The 23,620-nt window shown below is 38.1% G+C and overlaps 1 protein-coding gene across 1 annotated transcript in view; it reads left to right on the top strand.

The window, feature by feature from the left end:
* The window catches only part of LOC136863564 (CLIP domain-containing serine protease B4), a 426,945-nt gene that overhangs the window by 395,105 nt on the left and 8,220 nt on the right, over positions 1-23,620 (top strand). The window contains exon 5 of the mRNA XM_067139944.2: positions 10,491-10,589. Coding sequence (XP_066996045.2) covers positions 10,491-10,589 — 99 coding nt within the window. The remainder of the gene's footprint in view (positions 1-10,490; positions 10,590-23,620) is intronic.

Here is a 23,620-nt window from a genome sequence, read left to right as displayed (position 1 = left end):
TTCTTAAAATTATTTCATAGACACTATGGTTCTTTGACTGGTTTCAATTCTCCCCAAAATACTGAGGTTCAACACCTCCTTCCCAGATGGTTTCATATTCCACTCCTTCAAAACATGCAACTGTCGGAAAGCACACGAACCACTATAACTCCATCACTATGCACAACATTAACCTTCACTGCTCACAAAAACGTACGACCTGATTTGTTTAGACGAGAGAACTCGCGATTCCCCACCGTTTTCTTCTACAGACTCAATCTTCTTACTCCTATACTTCATAAGTAAATCTGCACATATAACTGTTACATCATGCTTAAAACTTACAAGATATTTAATATAGTTTCTGCACCTCTTAGCATTGTGACCACTTTTCAAACATGCTAGGAAGAAAACCCCTTTATTGAGCAAAGCCATCTTCTAACCTAATGACATCATTCTACCTTTGAAACATCCTGTCGTAGAATTTCAATTTTTATCGCACCGCACACATTTACCATCTCCGGTATGCCTTTTAGAATCCTCTGAATGTCCAAATTATTTGCAATTATTTAAGAAAATACTATGTAACAACAGATAGGTAATCTGCCAATTGAGCGACTGCCCTAAATGCAGGTCAGTGGTGATTGATTCATTACGCACGAACCTTGATTTTAGCATTCGATCCAGGCACTGTTGCTTTTATTGTATTAGATACCACCATTAGTCCTCCTCAGCAATGCTTTCATCATTAATCTAGCGAAACTGACCCCAGGAACCTAACAAATCTCCAATATTCTCATCAAACGCCTTCAATTCTTATTTAGGTAGCCGAAGTCCCTTTTAGGCGAGGATGAGGAGAAATCTGCCTCACTGCTGCTTTCCAGCATGATATTCACTCGAGCAACAACAAAACTCTCATACTTTGCTTTGGCTGCTACCCACTGCTCTCTGTATGCCTTAGCTGTTACGTATTCTCTTCCACATTCTCGTCCGTTTAAGTCATCGCCTTTAAACCATAGATCCCGTATCCTTTCTTCGATCGTGAAAAGAGGCTCGGATTTGCCATCAAGTACCTTAAATGCGGTACTAACATCGTCCTTCACAAGTGGTTATTCTTCCAAATTCTGTTTTAATTATTTCCGAGATCTTTGTAAATAAACGTTACACTAAATTTCGCTCCCGCTTTAATTTCTCCGCAGTACCACATTATGGTAGCCAGATGTCGAATGATAGTTACATAAAGTGGAATAATGGTTTACAAACGATCATTACACGATGATATTTTTGTTGAAATAGGAAGAGTCGCTAGGTAACGGATCATATAAAATAAAACAGCATCAACGGCAGTGAATATCCCAAACTCAAAGAAAGAAAAACAACATTTCACACCAGTCCAAGGAAATTAAATATTTGACAGAGGGTGAACGGTGAAGTACTGGTAAATATTTACTAAACTTTAGTCAAATGTTTCCCTCATTTAACTACATGTGTAAACTCCCATTGAATATCTGAACTTGACGATAGAAATATAAGGGTTATGGTTTAATCTAAAGTCTACAGAAAAGCATTAGTTTTGTTCCTGTTCGTTCATGAAACATTTTAGGGGCTAGGAATATCTTTGTTCATCACGCTCTAAACTTACGATGGTAGGGTCTCTAACATTATAATAATATAATGTGACTACGTTCACTCATACAAGTATTTTGTGTTGGCTACATCTAAACATGTAAGCCAATTTCGAAGTTTCATTTCCCCCTCCAGGTTATCCCACGTTGTCAAATACACAGTCAGTGTTGTACTGGCAGAATTTTTTAGAAGAACGATACGTGGAAACTTGCCAGATGGATATCCAATGATATGTGCACTGTTGGTCTAGTTCACACGAACGGAAACGAGATGGTGAGTTATAGCTTCTTCCTTCTTAAAATACCCACCTACCATAGCTATGTTCGAATCTGTAATCTTGAACATAAGAAACTTGTTCATTAACCATTCGTTCACTCACATGTGATTGATATTATTTTTTAAGTCTGTGGTAATATGTTCTTGGGATTAGCAATGGTGCCCCAGGACTTGAGTTATCGTACATTTAAATGAAATAACTACCGAAAAATCTGAGCAGAAACCATACTTGAGGTAAACGATGTTACGTCTAGGATTCTGCACCGCAACCCGTTTCATCCTCAAAAACTAATACACAGGGGTCGAATACAGCGCAAGGATAGGTCCTTATAAGAATACAGGCCTATGTATGTAAACAAATTTTAAATAAGAAGAGTGGATATACCAAAGTATACTTTTCAGATAACACAACAGTTTACCTAGGTCCTAATTTAATTCAGTGTATAACACGTGAATAAAGTACAGAAAACGTTTTGAAATAAATTAAACTTGAAATTTAACTTCTTAAAATAAATAAGAATATGTTATACATATAAGGAAATCACATGAATACGTTCCTAAGAGAAGAAGCACACAGGTGTCTAACAACCCTCGAACGCATGACGTATATCCTAACTCTTCACAGGATCTCACCCCGAAAATAATACAAGAAAAATCAATCATTAGGATATTAACAATCGGTAATTAGTTGCATAACAACAACATAAATTAAAACACATTAATAACTCAACTTCAGCGGAACAAAGTGATACACATATCATTGGCTTACTTCTAAAACCTCGCATGTCCCAGTGCTCTTCCTACCCATTATATTTCTTAAGACTGGTCACGCCTCCCAGCCACATATTAATATGTAGTCCATCAGAATAATTTTCATTGTGTTCATTTTCCTATGCTGGTGTGTAAAGGAAAATAGACCTTACCGCACCGCATTGTAGGGATGCTGTTTGTAAGCGAATCTGCGCACTCCTACAAAGTAATGTATTTAATGTTTATTTTCCTTTCCACATAACCATAGAAAAATGAACACGACGAAAATTATTCTGATGGGCTGCATATCCACATGTGGCTTGAAGGCGTGACCAGTCTTATGGAACATAATTGATAGGAAGAGCTTTGGGACATAGGAGGTTTTAGAAGTAAGGCATCGATAGAGTCATACTCGGTCCCGAAAACAAAGGATAAGTTACCTACGTTAACAATTTCTTCTTTTATTATTACTATTGTTAGTTTTACAACTACTGTTATTATCTTCATTTATATTGTCATATTGTACATTCTATAATTATTTATATTATTACTATATCCATATTTGCTATTAGACCTATTGTATTATTTAATTCTGTCATTATTTTCAGTAATTTTTAAAATTATTTCTGTTATAGTTGTTTAATGTCGTGAATAAATGTAACAGAGGGCCTTGAGGCCTAATTTCCCCACGGCTAAAGACTAATTACTTACTTACTTAGTAATTTATAATAGTATGTTAACGATGCCCCTTAATGATCATCAAAAATAGGCTTAACTACATGGCATAATTTAATGAGATACCCAATTTTTTGTCCGTTACATAATTAAAATCCGAAAAAGAAAAACATTTATAGGATATAACTATTATTATAATTATAATTATTATTATTATTATTATTATTATTATTACCGTATAATTATAATAATAATAATAATAATAATAATAATAATAATAATAATAATAATAATAATAATAATAATATTTTTTATTTCGTGTGGCTATTTCTAGCCGAGTGCAGCCCTTGTAAGGCAGACCCTCCGATGAGGGTTGGCGGCATCTGCCATATGTGGGTAACTGCGTGTTATTGTGGTGGAGGATAGTGTTATGTGTGATGTGTGAGTTGCAGGGATGTTGGGGACAGCACAAACACTCAGCCTCCGGGCCATTGGAATTAACCAATGAAGGTTAAAATCCCCGACCCGGCCGGGAATCGAACTCGGGACCCTCTGAACCGAAGGCCAGTACGCTGACCATTCAGCCAACGAGTCGGACATAATAATAATAATCATAATAATAATAATAATAATAATAATAATAATAATAATAATAATAATAATAATAATAATAATAATAATAAATTTAATAATCTGAGGAAAGCTAACTGCAGAAAATAAAAAAAGAGTGAAAACATTTAACAAGATAATTAAATATAAATTGAAATTAATTGGGTTTGGAATCTCAGCTAGATTAAATCATTTACAGAATAAGCTATTTAATTGAACTAATCCCAAAACTTAAGTCAGAAGAGAAACAGAAACCATAACAGCCACTTTGGTAAGAATTTACAATTTAACGGTAACCCAATAGTATGAACACATTAAAAGAAACGTTAGGATACAGCAAGAGAATGCACAATAACTCATAACACCATAATAATGAAGAAACTCTTTGAAATAGCACTTGTTTTAATTCATAACATGCGGGTGATGAGTTTTATAAATAATATGAAGGATACACGCCTCAACACTTTACCATATCAAACAAGAATTCTCACCACGTCTTTAAACTTGAAAATATGCACTTTTAAAATAGAATAAATGAAACCTGCTGGTTGGATTACTGTGCATTTAGCTAGTGTTCAACTTCAATTTAGAGGAAAAACCCCAAAGCTATCAGCAGCTTCATGACGCAAATCACCCATGTCTGTAGTCCAGACACTAACTTCCTAAGATAGCAAGCCCGCAACAAGCCATCAAAAGTAGGACTACGGAGAGGGAACCGAACTCTTCATGAGTCACATAATACACTCGTGAATTTTCTTCTTCTACTTCTTTTCCTAAAGCTTTTCCCCCACCTGTGGGGTCGCGGGTGCGAACAGCGTTGCACATGTGGATTTGGCCCTCTTTTACGGCCTGATGCCCTTCCTGACGCAAACCCTATATGGAGGGATGTAATCACAATTGCGTGTTTCTGTGGTGGTTGGGAGTGTGGTATGTTGTTTGAATAAGCTGAGGAGAGTGTTGGAACGGACACATACACCCAGTCCCCAGCCAGAAGAATTAATCAGAAGCGATTAAAATCCTCGACCCTTCCGGGAATATAACCCGGGACCCTCTGATCCGAAGGCCAGTACGCTGACCATTCAACCAACAAGTCGGACATAATACACTCGTGAATGATCGGCTGAAATTAGTTCCTATGCGGGAAACAATTAAAGACTGTTGCCAGCAAGAGCCATCTCTTCTAAAGAAATTCAGTTCGATACGAGTTCAGGTGAAATTAAATTATAGTAGACTGATTCAAATCAGTTCCACGGGAAAAATAATTGTTCAACAATACAGAAATGTCCCATATGTACAGGATGGTAAGAAACAGCGTTAACTCGATACATGAGCGTTAGAGGGTTGGTCATACTGATAAATAATCTGAAAAACATAATTCGATATCTAGCACCGTTCTCATTTTATCAGCTGTTGAAATCGACCAGTCAGAGCGCTTAGCGGGCGAATTCAAATGAGCTATGCGAGACGGTGTTGCGCAATCTGGACGTGGCTCAAGGTAATTTTCTGCATTATTAATTCTCTACAACATTCAATTCGAGTGGTTTTTCTTATTAAGGGTGCATTTTTTGGATGCTGTTTCTAAATATTTTTTTTACAATATTGCATCACCTCCGCTGACTCGATACCTAAAAAGGGCATGAAAATAGCCTTCCTATTAACATAACACGTATGAATGTTAACATATTTTTCCGTAATTCCTCTGGTCCCTGAGTAAAATATTTCGTCGGCCGCACAAATGAACCTTTTCTATGATTGGAACTAGTCGGTGCCTATTTTGTTCTACTAATTTTTTGTAGCAGCTGGCGACTTGGGCGGATAAATTTTCGCACTTTCCTTCCGTTGGTTCCTTCATACTATTAGCTTTGATAAAAGCCATTTTGTGATACTGACGTGCAGAATGGCTCTTAAACTTCTGTGCTGTATTTTTATTCCAAGCAAAAGAGCTCCAAGATCTTGGGCACCACTATCCCCTCTCTTCTACCGATTAATACACTGAATCGACAGTACGCACCAATATATTTAGCACCATCAGCTAACAACAGGAAATCCCTCATCCATTTCAATTTGAATTTCTTTTAATGCTCGTTAGTATGTTGCAGGGAAAATTCATGTTTCGATTCTGATGTCCAAAGTTTACACAATAAGCGGTACTTCAGACTGTCAGAAATTGACATATCATTAACTTAACCTCCTGTATCTAGTTCAAGATTAATTGGAACTTGTTCCTTATGAATGTTCATATGTCATACCTGTACACTCTTACCGCCTCCTGCGCAATTTGGCAAGTTTAACGTCAGAAATAGATTTCTCAGCTTCCTTTGATTGCTAACACCATTTGTATCGCTTACTTTTGAAACCCTGTAAGTCACGGTATGTAAACTTGTGGGAAAACAGAAAAAAAACTGACTGGTGAATAAACCAGAAACTATTTGTCAACTTTTTTGTCTCCGAGGATTAATACTTATGGAAAGACATCACGGAAGTAGGATGTGAAGTTTTATTCTTTATTAACTTTGCCTACAGATTAATTTAAATCTCTGTGGCTTACAGGATTTTAAAACCAAATAAACAACACTGTGTTACTGACCAAAGAAAAAACAAGATTCATACTCGTATGATTTACTGATGTGTACATCTGCTTTATTCATGCATAAAAAGCTATAAACATTCACAGAACCAATACATCCCGCCCATATTGTACAAGAAAATATAATTTAATGATTCATTTCATACATAATGATACATGGAATATGCGTCTTTAATGAAAATGAAAATTCCCCATTTTCTCCTTATGAGTGGTGCTCGAAATATATACGGTATTCCTGAAGACAAATTTGAACGGTAGAAGAAGTTATTTTCAATTAAATTATGCATCATTAGTAATGAAATATTAGGTTAAATATCAAACTACCTGCAAGGTACATTAGTAATTCGTGGATACACTTCTTTGTTATTGTAGCCTACATATGGAGTTTGTTTCGCTCTCGCTGTTTGTGTTTTGGTTTTGGTTTTTTCTTGCAATTGGCTTTACGTCCCACCGACACATATAGGTCTTATGGCGACGATGGGATAGGAAAGGCCTAGGAGTTGGAAGGAAGCGGCCGTGGCCTTAATTAAGGTACAGCCCGAGCACTTGCCTGGTGTGAGAATGGAAAACCACGGAAACCATCTTCAGGGCTGCCGACAGTGAGATTCGAACGTACTATCTCCCGGATGTAAGCTCACAGCCGCGCGCCTCTAACCGCACGGCCAACTCGCCCGGTTGAGTGTTTTGTTACACTTACATAAGTGCTTATTTCTAATTGCCTTTTTCTTGTTGACACCAACATCATTATAGTCTGAAGAAGACATGCGTGCACAACAATCGGAAACGCCTCTATAACAAACGCAAAACAATGTGCTTCCCGCGATTAATGAAATTCGTGTTACCAACAGCACACACTAGCAGTAAAACACTGTTACCTTGAGAAACCCCGCAAGTCAGTGTCTTACGGAGTCTTGAAACGAAACCAAATATGAACGATCCCTTCACGGCCATTGTATACAACAGACTTCTACTCAAAATGATGTTTCTGCCCTTCAACATTAATTTTGTCACATAAAACGAAATTGTCAAAAAAATGTAACTTACGGGCTTTTAAAACTAACCGATTCATTTACACTGCTAAGATAATTTGTATTAACAGTTACTGTTCTGTTTCCGAGTAGTCTTAGCGATAAAAGAATGTAGAGTTGCCCTGTTGATTAATTTCAGCTTCTTATTTCAATTAAATTTCGACATATTTTTACATTGTTTTCAGAACCAAACATGAAACATTTCACGATTTCTTTTTTTTTTTTTTTTGCTAGGGGCTTTACGTCGCACCGACACAGATAGGTCTTATGGCGACGATGGGATAGGAAAGGCCTAGGAGTTGGAAGGAAGCGGCCGTGGCCTTAATTAAGGTACAGCCCCAGCATTTGCCTGGTGTGAAAATGGGAAACCACGGAAAACCATTTTCAGGGCTGCCGATAGTGGGATTCGAACCTACTATCTCCCGGATGCAAGCTCACAGCCGCGCGCCTCTACGCGCACGGCCAACTCGCCCGGTACGATTTCTTTCACTGTGATTCATCTACAGTATAACAACTCTAATTTAATACTAAATCCTCTTGCTGGATACGATTATTTTCTATCAACACCGTAATAAAATATTGGACAATCTTGCGTAGTCGGCGCTTTTATTCTTCAGGATCTCGATCGTCAACAATGCATGGCAGGTCAGCTGACTTTCGGTAACGTAGGATTCTCTAGGAAAAATTTGCTAAATATATAACAGTACTTACAGTACCTGCGTAACAAAATCAAATCATAGATATCTTTATTATTTGTTATACTGGAAAGTCTCTTCTTCGCCGAAATAGTTGCTGCATTTTCTTAAAACAGATACAAAGATCAATTTTAGTCAGCTTAAGAGCGAGCCGGGGCTGTGTGTTCGTCTGGCCACACCCCCAGTCTACAACCTTACCCTGCGTAAGCTTGCGGCTGTGAGCAACCGGCTATCTGGCGTCGCAAGCGGTATACTAAAAGTTTAACTGCAACAACAAGACAACACACGTGCTAATATTTTCAAGAATATTCATTAAATTTTAAGTGAAGCTAAATGAATACCTTTAGTTATATTTTATCAATACTACTTAAAGAAATAGTAAGTGCTTATATGATTCCTGTAGTAAAGAGTACTTTTTCCTCACAAATTGGTGCATGAAGACCATAGTACTGAGGATTATCTACAAAAAGAACATATTTGGAAGATTCTCGGGCTCCATGTGGGTAATGAAGAAGTACACGGACTATACCCTCCTCAACTCTTGTGAGAACTTATTTCCCAAAATTTTTCACTTTCTATATTGAAGATTTAAACTGTATTTACTATTTGATATCAAGTGTTTCAATAACGTTCCCTTGATCTCAGATGAACTATCAGCATTTCACGAAATTGGCTATGTTTTGTTTCGACGTAAGATCAGATTCTTTAGTTAAATTCTAAATTCTTTCATCATTGTGAAGATCACAATATAGTGGAAAGGAGGCAACATTTTGAAGCTTATCCTAGGCGCTGACCCGAACAGTGAATCTTTAAACCTGAAATCAGGCCGTAGTGTTGTTCAGTTAGACACTTTCACAGAAGTTATGCTTCCTTCGACGTATAAAGGATATTTTTCAATATACTGTCTGTCATATTCAACTAAGCGTTGAGTTGAACAATGAAGAGATAACCACAAGCTTATTTAAGTTATGTAACGCTTGTTGTTGATGGGAAACCCATTTAATGAGTGCATGATTATATTTTTGTCTTTTATTTGTTGACGTGTACAGAATGCAAGTAAATTACATCAATAATAGTCTATACGATATGTATTTAATTATCTTACGGTACTTATCTCGTGTTTATGATGGCTGCAGTAGTTGGCTAGGGATATCGTCCAAGTGCCTAGTAATATTTCCATCTGAATACCACAGAATGCTTCTCGACATTTTCTGTAAGTAGCCTACTAAACGTCTTTTAGAAATGTGTATTTATCGATTTTTTTGAGATTAGGCATCATATCAGTGTAATTACATTTTAATCAGAAATATTACCTCAATTGAAGCTCTTCATGTTCAGGCCATTATCACTGATCTCCGTCCCTTTCACGTGGATCACCAAATTGCAGTGTAAAGAAAAATTATCACGTTAATATTTAAAAAGTACAGACAAATATACTAAGTCTTTAACATTGCCTGGAATATCTCCATATCAACTCCCCATAAGCTATTTATTGGCTCTTTGACTTCCAATTTTCTTACGACCAGCACTGATATTTCTCTTATTTTTCACTAACAGAAAATAGTATAGAATAAAGAGGTTTTTAATAATATTCAATATAAATTTCGTCATGAGCAATTTTCATGTAATGAGCGAGAGACTTCGACTTTTATGTTTTAGTCCCATCTGAAGCCCTTTATTTGATATTTCTATTAATTTTCACTGTATTAAAAATATACTGTATAGAGAAAATATTCGTAAATCACATTCTAAATAATGTTTGTCACGAACAATTTTCCTGTGAAACTAACCGTAAGAGGGAGACATCGAGTTGTACATTTTAGGCTTTGCTGAATTATTTTTAACTGCGCATAGCTAAGATACTACGTGACCTTACCATAAATTTAAATACCAAGTTTCATGAAAATCGCCCCATCCGCTTTCTGTGATACTGTAACAGACGAACAGACAGACAAACAAAAATTATGCTGAATACGTCCTGCCCTGCATAAAAACTAAGAATCAGGTAAATATTCAAAAAATACTGAAAGACGATTTTCTGTGCATACAGTATATAGATTACACATTTCCTTAATGTCTATATGAGGACACTTGTCAATTATTACCATGGAAAATCATTGTGGTAGGTGCTTGATAAGAATTTGGTAAACTTCACTTCCTATCAAGAACTCTGTTATCAATTCGTTAATACGGTAAGAATATAGGGTAATAATTCATAAATTCAGTCTCTACAACGAACTGATACTCAAAATGTTATATTTGCAGCCTTTATAATGCCCATCTGCATGATATCGAAGAGGCTAATGACGAAGGACTACAAGGGTGAAACAAGTGAAGTGGCCGGATGGGGAATATATGACATAGGTAAGTTTTAGACAATAGAACAATACGTTCTTCAATGAGATTTAATAATAATAATAATAATAATAATAATAATAATAATAATAATAATAATAATAATAATAATTTTATGTCATACTAACTACTTTCACGATTTTCAGAGACACTGAGGGAACATATAAATTATACACAGTAGACTTTTCCACCTATTCAATACTAAGTTGTATTTACAATAATTACATTAGATGGGACTAGTTTCAACCATACTCGGGGTCATCATCAGCCATATCAGAACATACACAATATTTGGCGAAACCCTAAAACATGTTTTCTAGCAGTAAGAATCTTATGAATATCTAATTTAACAATATGAAGTGTGGTTGAAATATTGCAAATGAAAACGAAATATTACGTGTGATGTGGGTGAATAATAATTAATACAAGTACATTATACATGCTAAGAAGTCTGGAACAAAAGTACAAATAAGATGCTCTGTGTTGTTAAAATTTACAGACTCATGGAATTCAGTAGGTCCTGGTGATACATAACGGTTGTGGACCGAGTGCTATGGCAATAAGAATGAACACAATGTAAACTGACACATATATATAAATTATACAAGTATGTACAATCTCTGAGTAATAAAATGTGTAGTTGATACTCTCTAGAAGAAGAGTCGACTATACACTGTATCAGCTTAAGCGAAGAATTTGGCAATTGGTGTATTAAGTAACCAAGCCGTGTTGATAGGCTGCATGGTTGATTGTTGTGCAGAATGTGAAGTGTTTTGAATTCTTGTTGGGAAGAAAGTAGATTCTGCGCGTGGTGATATTAATTGGTGGAATTCTCAGTTCATAGCGGAAAACAAATTGCACCTATTAAAATTGAGAAAAGCTAGTAAAAAGCAAAGTACGCGAAAAGAGGAAAAGATTATCACAAAGTGAAGGGACACTTAACTCGCGCTGCGGTGTTTGTAGCTTAGCTGATAGTGTGCGATTGGTGGCGGAAGGGGAAATATGGGCGGGGAGGAGGGCAGGCGCATGCGGGTTGGATAAATTGGTGGCGGATTGGGAGGGGATGGGGTGGGGGGATTGGAAGGGGGGATTTATAATTTATTTAATGCGCACAATGTGCAAAGAATTAATATACAAAATATTAATCTTCGTTACAAAATTTCACCAGTGATTCCGATCGCTGTTTACAACTTAAAACATGGTACCTAGTACAGTGTGCACCACATCTTGAACATACACAGTTCAAACATGGTTCATGATAATGCTTTATATTACATAATTTATAATGGAACCCATGAACGGAGAACCTTGTCAGCAAGTGTCGCAGTTCATATCCACCTTGAACCCACTCGTGATTTAGCATGGCATCGGTAGAGTAGAAATCTTCCCAGATGGCAGCCTTCTTCGATCGTAGGTCTCGAAGCAGATGTATATAGGGTGTTGTTGCTGGAAGTAATAACTGTAGCCTTAGCTCTTCCACATAAAATCCGTCTCTGCATAGCTCATACAAGAGTCGGGAAGGAGAATATTTGGAGAGGCACAGAGCACGTTTCAAGTAGTTTGCCTTCAACTTCTCGATTTTATCTAACTGTTTCATACTCAAATGTTCCCAAATGTTTTCCAAGCCATATGTTGCTATAGGGCTGATTTTTAAATGAAAGAGTTTTATGGCTGTTTCTAAAGACTTCTCAGATGCTTAATGTCAGATATTGCTTTCATAGATGCATTTAGACTGTCCATGAGATGGAGGGTGAAAACATTACCTTGGGTTTGAAAAATTACACCCAAGTATTTAAAATCCTTTACGGACTTAAGTTCTTGGTCTCCATAAAAGAAGGTTCCATGAGGCCCCCCTCTTCTAAACGTCATGGAAACTGTTTTTTCTACATTCAGTTTGAGCTCGTTTTTATTTATCCAACCTACTATTTGGTTGAATGATTCCTGGAGTTCTTTCTCTGACGTTGATGTTAAGACCATATCATCAGCGTACATTAATAGTTTGACGCTTTCATGGTTTACCAAATCCACTATGTTTGCTGTCGCAATGATGAATAGTAGTGGACTTAATGGGTCTCCCTGTAATACCACGGTTGTTTGTTCCAAAATAATGGATTTGGTAATGCCATAATCTACTTCTATTGAATTGTTGAGCAGTAGGTTCCTAATCAGCGGTACAAGGTAGTTCGTACTACCAATGATACTCTCCAATTTTTCTAATACAATGGTTCTGCTTATGGTGTCAAAAGCTTTCCAATAATCTATAAAGATGGCATGCAGTTTACCTCCTGGTTTTTAAAGGCTTCTTCTATGTCAGTCTGGAGACAGCGGATAGCTAAAGTCGTTGATTTTCCTTTTCTGAATACGAATTGCGACTCCAGTAGGTTATTTTCCACCAGTTAAATGAGACGTTTACCTACTAGTGAAGTTAAAGTCTTCAGTAGAGTACATTCTAGTGCTATTCCTCTATATGAGTTGGGATCTGCGGTTTCACCTTTGCCTTTATATAGCATTTTAATAGTAGATTTTCTCCAGTTGTCTGGTATCCTACCTTGCCGCAAGCATTCATTCATTAGGTGAGTGATGGATTCACCCAATTTTGGGAGAGCAGCTTTGAGATGTTCATTGAAAATGTGATCTGGGCCACATGCCTTGTTATCTTTGGATGCTGTAATAGTTGATACAACCTCATTAATTGAAAATTCGTCAATTTCGGGGATTATTTGAAAAACTGGCACGAAATAATTAGTAGGTCGTGTGTCTCTCTCTTGAAGCACTGCACTCAAGTGCTTTTCCCAAACTTCCATTGGTATGTTCCTGGAGAACTTCGGTTGTCTAGGCTTCAGGGTGAGGTAAGGATCTAGACTGGCACTTTCTATAAGTTTATTTTCTTCTTCCTCTCTATAATAATTTTTGGCTTCTTTTAGTTTTAGTTTGTATGCTCTCCTTTTCGTGGCATATATTTCAAGAAATTCTTTTGTTTTCTCTCTTCTGGCTGTATGTAATGCTTCCAGTACATCACTACGACATTTATAGCATTCCTTAGTGAACCAGGGGGATTTAAGGCGGAGCTGAAGGGTGCGGGAGAAAGGGTAATTGTTTCGGAAAAGTACCTTTAATTAAACTTAGAATTGAGTTCTGGTTAGCTGAATTATTGTTTCTGAGAAAAGTGATACATAAATCGCAAAGTATGTTGGGTTTATCTGAGGTTTCATTAATATTGAAATTGGCGTTAAAATATTGGTCTAGGTGTATGTAGTAGTTTTCCATTACGTTGAGTAAAGGACCCTTATTTGCTAACTCAAGAATGTCCATGTCCTGCTCGATATTGGTAAAATTATGGTTATAATCTTGCATGTGTTGACCGATAGCTGAAAAATTGTATTTTATCGCGTTAGTGTGCTCATGGTATATTATATTGAAGTTTCTTCCGGTTTGCCTGATATGGAATTTTTCACACGTATTCTATTTGATCCTATAAACTCCTGATTTTGAAAACTGCTGGTCTTGTTGATATGTGAAGTATTGTGTAAAACGTTCATGTTTTTATTTTTGGTTTTGAAGGCTATTTTAACGCCTTGTTTCCTGAAGATATTGGTTAACTTGTAAATATCACTGTTGAACGTGAAGTTGGAAAATGTTAGAGGTTTAGTTATTTCTTTTTTAGGGTAGTTTTAGGGCGATGTTTGTGTTTATTGATTATCCTTTCTATAAAATGATTGCTGAAGCCGTTGAATTTTGCAATTCCGCGGACTGTGTTAAGTTCATTCTTTAGATCTTTCTTGGACATGGGTATGCTAAAAGCTCGATGAACCAGGTTATTTTATGTAGCTCGTTTGCGGGACTGGGATTTTTGGATTTGATTCGGATTCTAGTGTGAATTTGATATGAGGATCAATATTGTTGAGTCTTAGGAGGGTGGTGAAAGCGTTAATTGATTTTTCGTCCATGATTACGAAAACATCGTCAACATATCTGACCCAGAAGTGAATGTTTTCAAATTCATTGCCAATGTTGGTGTATTCGAGGAAATCTAGGTATATTTCTGCCAAGATGCCTGAGGCCGGTGAACCCTTTGCCAAACCACCCTGTTGGTATATGACATTGTCGAAAGTGAAAACGTTATTGTTGACAATTAGTTTTAATACTGTGATAAAATCTTGTATCTCTAGTTTGCTTAGGTGGCTGTTTTTGTTTAAACTGTTTTTAATTATCGGAATTAATTTTGATACTTGTATGCTTGGGTATATATTTACAATATCGAAGGAGTGGATCGAGTAATCATGTTGCATACTGAACTTTTTTGTTTTTCTACTACCTCTGATGTGTTTTAACAGACTTTTTGGATAGAAATTGAGTTTTTCTTAAGAAATTTTGGATGAATTGTGATATTTGGTATAAGGGGCTTGGTCTATAGTTGATAATTGGGTGAATGGGAACGTCGGCTTTGTGTATTTTGGGGAGAGCTTTAGCAGTGGGGAGACCTGGGTTCATATGTATGAGTCTGGATTTTTCTTTCAGTAAATAAAAATGAAGTGTTTTAAAGAGTTTGTTTAAGTAGTCTTTGAAATTTTTGGCTGGGGTCTTTTTTGATTATAGAAAAGGAGCTATCTGTGAAAAAGTTTTTTGTTTTATTAATATATTCCTTTTTATCCATGATTACTGTAGCATTGTTTTTGTCAGTTTTGGTTACGATGAGTTCGTTGTCTTTGATTTTCTTTTTTGAGGGCGTATATGCGCTTTTGTTCAGCTACTTTTTCCCTATTATTGAGATCATTCATGGGGTTGATTAAATTGGAGAGGATGTTGCTCGGTTTCCTTCTAACATCGGTTCTAACTTCATTTTGCGTATCTTCTGGCATTTTGCTGTAATCATAGTGGTGGCTATGTAGAGGCTGTTCAAATTGGGCCAGTTACGTTTCGGTCCTTTGGATAAATTTCGCTTAAGGGTGTGTTTGATAGATTTACGACATCATAGGTTATAAACTTCATGGTTCTGATCTGTATTGAATTGTAAGTACAATATAATTATTAAATTAATATAGTACGGTCCACCTTTCAGTACTATATTATGTAATGTTCTAAACTACATTAATTAATTAGGGACTAGTTTCGGCCGGGGCTGGCCATCTACAGCCTTAATGTAAAACGTCTAATAACTAAACAAATGTACATGCACACAATTGACATAAAACAAACGAAACAAATATATATAAATTGACATTAAAAAACTGGGATGAAATTATGATTAAATATAAAAATAAACTAGGTTCTAACTCCTTGAGTATGCTCATCATTGAAAATATTTCAAGTATTAATTTTTATACACAGAACATGTAATCATTAATAATTCAATAGTAAATGGGAACTGGTAGAAGTTGATCCCGTAGTTCATCACCAAACCTATTTGAGTGGTGTTAGTCATATGCAAGCCATTGGACACCGCTGTAAATAACCACTTCTGACGGAGAACTGTTAGATGTTGTTTCATCGTCAATCAAGGTAATAAAATGATATGCTCTCGTGGTGCTTGTTAAATCATGCTGAAATGTTTTTGGACATTTTCAGGACGGCACATGAAGATGTGGTTAACACAGATACATTGTGTCTAGTATAAAATTTGCAATTCATTGCGGTGCCCATGAAGTTTACTTGAATAACTTAGATAAAATTAAATTAATGAATTGAATGAGAGAATGTGTTAGTTAGATGGCATAGGTTATATGAGACTTACCTCTCAAAACAGCTTGAGGTGTGTGGGCTATTGTTGTGTGTGCTGCAGACTATCTGTTGTGAGATTCAAATGAAAAGGAAGGAGAGGGGAGGGGAAGGTCCTGATGGAGACGGGAGGGGAAGGGGTGGGGTTGGGGGGAAGGGGAAATTAAGGTGGGGCTGAAGGATGTGGGAAAAAGGATGGCTGCTGAGGAAAGCTGCTGTGAATATTATGAAAAACTGAATTATGACTTGTTGGTTTGGCGTTTCTGAAAATGGGAATTAGAAGGTCAAAAAGGATATTTAGCTTTTCTGAAATTTCATTAAGATTACGATTTGGGTTGAAATATTGATCTAAATGTATGAAGCAGCTTTCGGTAATGTTAAGGAGGGGTCCTTTGTTGATGATTTTGAGAATTTCCATATCTTGTTTTATGTCTGTGAATTTGTGATTATAATCTTGCATATGCTGTCCTACAGCTGAAAATTTATTGTATTTTAGGGCATTGACGTGTTCCGACTACTTTATATTAAACTTTCTCCCGGTCTGTCCGACGTAAGAAGAATTACAGCTGTTGCAAATTATGCTGTATACTCCTGATTTTGAATAACTATTGAACTTGTTTATGGATGTGGCATTGTGTAAGACTTGTGCGTTTCTATTTTTTGTTTTGAAAGCTACTTTTACATCTTGCTTTTTAAATATGTTGGTGACTTCGTAGATTTGTTCGTTGAAGGTAAAGATAGAAAGAGAGGAGTTGTTTTTCTTATCTTTTTTCAAGGTGGTAGAAGGGCGGTATTTATATTTATTGTTTATTTTTTCTATAAAGAAACTGTTGTATCCATTGCATTTAGCTATATTACGAATAGTGTTCAACTCATTTTGAGGTCTCTTTTAGACATTGGAACACTGAAGGCTCGGTATACCATCCTTTTTGTATGCTGCACGTCGGTGATTTTGGGGGTGTGAAGAATCTTGACGGATTGTGGTGACTGTTTGGGTCGGTTTTCTGAAAATATTATATCTTAAGTAGCTTGGGTGTCTGGTAATAGTTAGGTCTAAAAATTTTCTTTTCTGTTCAGTTTGGATTCAACAGTTTCTTTATAGAAAAAAATAATCAATAAATATAAATACCACCCTTCGGCCACCTTGAGAAAAGATAAGAAAAACAACTCCTCTCTTTCTATCTTTACCTTCAACGAACAAATCTACCAAGTCACCAACATCTTTAAAAAGCATGATGTAAAAGTAGCTTTCAAAACAAACAATAGAAACGCACAAGTCTTACACAATGCCACATCCATAAACAAGTTCAATAGTTATTCAACACCACTAACACCACTCAAATAGGTTTGGTGATGAACTACGGGATCAACGTTTACCAGTTCCCATTTACTATTGAATTATTGATGATTACATGTTCTGTGTATATAAATTAATACTTGAAATATTCTCAATGATGAGCATACTCAAGAAGTTAGAACCTAGTTTATTTTCATATTTAATCATATTTTCATCCCAGTTTTTTAATGTCAATTTATATATATTTGTTTCATTGGTTTTATGTCAATTGTGTGCATGTACATTTGTTTAGTTATTAGATGTTTTACATTAAGGCTGAAGATAGCCAGCCCCGGCCGAAACTAGTCCCTAATTAATTAATGTAATTTAGAATATTACATAATATAGTATTGAAAGGTGGACCATTACTACATTAATTTAATTATATTTACGACAGGTGGATGAAACTGCTTACAATCGAACGTGTTTGTGTAGGAGTTTCTAGTTTGATTGTTATGTAGTTCGGAGTTTTTTAGCCTGTTGAGTTTTTTCTCCAAATTGGATTGTTTCTTGGCTACTTCGTGGAATAATTTATTTTCTACTTGGTGATAGAAAAGTGTCCATTGTGCGTTAGAAAGTAGTTTAGTCGCTGCGAGGTGAGCATCATATAATTTCTGATTCAAAAAGGATTTCTTCCTATACCTTTAATAAGGCACTGAGGGGCCGGCGTTTTGACCCACAAGAGTTCTTTCACGTGCCATTAAATCTAATGACACGAGTCAGGCGTATTTAAGCACCTTCGAATATCATCGGACTGAGTATCGCCTACAACTTCTCGAAAATATATATATTTGACGCTACCGTCACCTGCCATTCAGTCAGAGTGATTATGTCATTTACACCGAAGGTGTCATCTGCACTTACTGAGAATATCATTAAATATTTCAAGTTCAACAATGATAGACAGCCTCATGGTCTACTCTAGAAATTTCATATACTGTATTACGAAAATAGCATACTTATGTTAACATTATACAAAATATATCACAGAAAAATTATGTTGATTTTGCTAATATTGTTATTTAAAATGTGAATAGGTTGTCCCTGGTAGTAGGTAGAAAAAGACAGATCTGGCACAGGGGCTAGTGTGCAAGATGGCAGCTATACATGGGTTCTTATGGAGAAAGCTGGCACGGGGTAGGATAGGCGGTATACTTAGGATTTACGGAGACGGCCTAGGGACTAATGCGCAAGATGGTGCGGCCGCGTGCTACTTCCTAGTGCTAGGGCCCTGAGTCAAGATGGCCGCTATACTTTGGCTACATGAGACTAACTTTAAGTAGATAATCGTGATACATTGTTCTTATAGGCCGAACGCTACAGAGCTACCTCGGGGGCTCACAACTTTAACTTATGACCTATTAGTTTTATCAGCATGACATTCAAGAATTGAGGCAAGGGCTGCTATACAAGATGGCTGCCATACTCTATTCATATAGACCTAACTGGAGACCTGCCTCAGGGCCTCACAACTTGTAACTTATGACCTGTTAGTTTTATCAGCCTGGCATTCGAGAACTGAGGCAAGGGCTGCTATGCAAGATGGTTGCTATACTCTATTCGTATAGACCTAACTAGAGAGTTGCCTCAGGGGCTCACAACTTTTAACTTATGACCTATTAGTTTAATCAGCCTGACGTTCGAGAAATGAGGCTAGGGTTGCTATGCAAGATGGCTGCTATACTCTATTCGTATAGACCTCATTAGAGGGCTGCCTCAGTGGCTCACAACTTGTAACTTGTGACCTATTAGATTTATCAGCCTGGCATTCGAGAATTGAGGCAAGAGCTGCAAAGCAAGATGGCTGGTATAATCTATTCGTTTATATCTAAGAAGAGAGCTGCCTCAGGGGCTCACAACTTGTAACTTATGACCTAATAGTTTTATCAGCCTAACATTCGTGAATGAGACAAGGGCTGCTAGGCAAGATGGCTGATATACCCTATTCGTATAGTCCTAACTAGAGGGCTGCCTTAGGGGCTCACAACTTGTGACTTGCGACCTATCAGTTTTACCAGCCTAACTTTCGTGAACGGAGACAAGGGATACTATGCAACATGGTGCTATTCTGTATTCTCTTGGACTGAACTCTAGAGAGCTACCTCAGGGGCTTACAACTTGTAACATATGGCCCATTCGTTTTATCGCCTAACTTTTGGGAACTGAAGTAGGGGGTACTAGGCAAGATAGCCGCTGTACATTGGTTATATTAGACTAACTTTAAGGAGCTGGGCTATCGCTCATCCTTCTAACCAGGTGTTCTTCTTAACTTTAGTCTAGCATAGGAGCTAGTGGTGATACATAGGCTCTTATGGTACTAACTAGGCGAGAGCTGTTTTAGAGCTTTTCGCTTATTGGGCTGATGAGCGGGTTTCATCCTTCTAACCGGATGCCCTTTCTAACTTCAGTCTAGTGCCGCGGTACTTTTGCGTATACATGGACTCTTATGAGACTAACCCGGGGAGAGCTACCAAATGGCAGAACGGCTAAATAGCGAAAGGGCAAAAGGACTAAATGGTAAAAGGGCTCAATGGTAAAAAGGCAAACTGACTAAAGGGGTAAGGGGCAAAAGGGCTAAGAGGCTAAACGGCAAAAGGTCTAAATGGCTACTAAAGGGATCAAGGGCTAAAGGACTAAATGGCAAAAAGGCTAAAGAGCAAAAGCTTATATTTTTCTAGTATTTAGGATTCTCTCCTCCTTTACCGGGCTGGGGTCCGGATCTACAGCGGGGTTAACACCCTAAGGAAGGGAGAATGTTGGCAAAGAGTCTATACCAGTATAGCTACTCGATCCTCCATTTGCTTCGGAAGGATGACTTAGGTGATGGTGAGGGTGATCTTGAGGGCTGGGAATGAAGGAAGGCTGCTATTCTCTGCTTACAGATAAGGTCTTCACTTTGAAGTGCTATTACTGAGTAATACATGAACGATGTAATTCTTGCTCTATTTCAAATATATCTGCTTTATACTCTGTGTAAGCAGCATCTTGATAGGCTCTTAGCAGTTGTAAACGTTTTACGAGTAGGTTGAGGTCTTTACAGTATCTTACGTCTACATGGGGTAACAGAGGCTTGTTGTGAACTTTGAGTTTGCATGCAGACAGTTGATGTGTAGGGACCTGTTTTGATGTAATACGTACTTCTGCAGTAGCGTTTCTAGATACAACCTTAACTTCTGTTGATAACAAAGAGGTGTTGAAATCTTCTACTTGCATCTCTTCTTATTGAGATGTTTGCATGTTGACAGAACGAGTAGTAGGCTTAGAAAATGAAATAATATCATAAAGCCCTAATGGCAAAGAAATACAGAGAACTTCTTTTTCTTCTTCTCCTCCTTTTTATTATCACTATTATCATCAGCATCCTCATCCTCATCATCTTCATCTTGCTTCTCTTCATCTCAAAATGTGTGCTTAGTAACAGAACTTGTAGCAGCCGTAGACAACAATGGAGAATTTAATATCTCTCGCAAAAGTGTATTTTTTAAAAATAAACCGGTATTTGCTTGATTACGGTTGAGCTCGTTATATTTTCTTCTCGCTGAAGGTACATTACACGCGGCTTCGTGACGCTGAGCGTTGTTACTATTATCACCAGCATTCTCATCCTCGTCATCATCACCTTGCTTCTCTTTATATCGAAATGTGTGCTTGGTAACAGAACTTGTAGCAGACCTAGACAACAAGGGAGAATTAAAACTCTCACAGAGGTATACTTTATAAAAATAAAGCAGTATTTTCCTCGAATATGGTAGAGCTCTTTATATTTTCTTCTCGATGAAGCTACATTACACGCTGCTTCGAACCGTTGAGCGTTGTGAGCGTTCTTGAATTCTCCTCTACAATGCTTGCATTGAAAAATTGTCCTACAAGATATGTCATGACGCCTCTTGTGATAGCCTCGGGAAATTGTTTTTCCACACTCTTTGCAAATATGGCTAGAAATGGGCTGTTCCATGGCTAACAGATTCTTCGTTAAAAGAAAGAAACTAAATCTACTAGACACCTGCTGCTCTCTTCTTATATAATGTAATATAAATCTGTGTACATTAGAAAAGTAGCCTATAGTAGCTTTAGGACAAAAGGACTTACCACGATGTGAACAGCTTGACGGTTAATAGTAAACCAACACAAAAAGCGGATAACCTATCTTATATACCTTATACAGGATGGGTGGGGAGATTACAATGAATAGTCAAGGAAGAAAAGGGGCCTTTGCCCCCAGGAAATAAACTGGTACTAATTTTTGTGTAAGTTGAGTGAACCTCAGGGCCATGTGCACATCCGGAAGTGGATGTCTCGTTTCTTAAGGGTAGATTTCATGACTTAATAGAATATCGATGGCTTACTTCTAAAAACTCGTATGTCCCAATGCTCTTCTTACTCATTATATTCCTTAAGACTGGTCACGCCTCCAGCCACATACACTGACTGACAGAGCAAATGCAACACCAAGAAGGAGTGGTCAGAACTTTATGCCAATTGCAGGGTAGACTGACGTCACTGAGGTATGCTCGTGATGTGAAATGCGCCGCTGTGCTGCGCACGTAGCCAACGATAAATGGGACACGGCGTTGGCGAATGGCCCACTTCGTACCGTGATTTCTCAGCCGACAGTCATTGTAGAACGTGTTGTCGTGTGCCACAGGACACGTGTATAGCTAAGAATGCCAGGCCGCCGTCAACGGAGGCATTTCCAGCAGACAAACGACTTTACGAGGGGTATGGTGATCGGACTGAGAAGGGCAGGTTGGTCGCTTCGTCAAATCACAGCCGATACCCGTAGGGATGTGTCCACGGTGCAGCGCCTGTGGCGAAGATGGTTGGCGCAGGGACATGTGGCACGTGCGAGGGGTCCAGGCGCAGCCCGAGTGACGTCAGCACGCGAGGATCGGCGCATCCGCCGCCAAGCGGTGGTAGCCCCGCACGCCACGTCAACCGCCATTCTTCAGCATGTGCAAGACACCCTGGCTGTTCCAATATCGACCAGAACAATTTTCCGTCGATTGGTTGAAGGAGGCCTGCACTCCCGGCGTCCGCTCAGAAGACTACCATTGACTCCACAGCATAGACGTGCACGCCTGGCATGGTGCCGGGCTAGAGCGACTTGGATGAGGGAATGGCGGAACGTCGTGTTCTCCGATGAGTCACGCTTCTGTTCTGTCAATGATAGTCACCGCAGACGAGTGTGGCATCGGCGTGGAGAAAGGTCAAATCCGGCAGTAACTCTGGAGCGCCCTACCGCTAGATAACGCGGCATCATGGTTTGGGGCGCTATTGCGTATGATTCCACGTCACCTCTAGTGCGTATTCAAGGCACGTTAAATGCCCACCGCTACGTGCAGCATGTGCTGCGGCCGGTGGCACTCCCGTACCTTCAGGGGCTGCCCAATGCTCTGTTTCAGCAGGATAATGCCCGCCCACACACTGCTCGCATCTCCCAACAGGCTCTACGAGGTGTACAGATGCTTCCGTGGCCAGCGTACTCTCCGGATCTCTCACCAATCGAACACGTGTGGGATGTCATTGGACGCCGTTTGCAAACTCTGCCCCAGCCTCGTACGGACGACCAACTGTGGCAAATGGTTGACAGAGAATGGAGAACCATCCCTCAGGACACCATCCGCACTCTTATTGACTCTGTACCTCGACGTGTTTCTGCGTGCATCGCCGCTCGCGGTGGTCCTACATCCTACTGAGTCGATGCCGTGCGCATTGTGTAACCTGCATATCGGTTTGAAATAAACATCAATTATTCGTCCGTGCCGTCTCTGTTTTTTCCCAAACTTTCATCCCTTTCGAACCACTCCTTCTTGGTGTTGCATTTGCTCTGTCAGTCAGTGTATTTGTACGCAGTCCATCAGAATAATTTTCATTGTGTTCATTTTCCTGTGCTAGTGTGTAAAGGAAATAGACCATACCACACCGCATTGTAGGGATGTCGTTTGTAAGCGAATCTGCGCACTCCTACTATATAATGTATTTGAGATTC

This window comes from Anabrus simplex, chromosome 2 (genome assembly GCF_040414725.1).
Source record: "Anabrus simplex isolate iqAnaSimp1 chromosome 2, ASM4041472v1, whole genome shotgun sequence".
Classification (NCBI taxonomy): Eukaryota; Metazoa; Arthropoda; class Insecta; order Orthoptera; family Tettigoniidae; genus Anabrus; species Anabrus simplex.
This window is presented reverse-complemented; position numbering and strand designations above follow the sequence as displayed.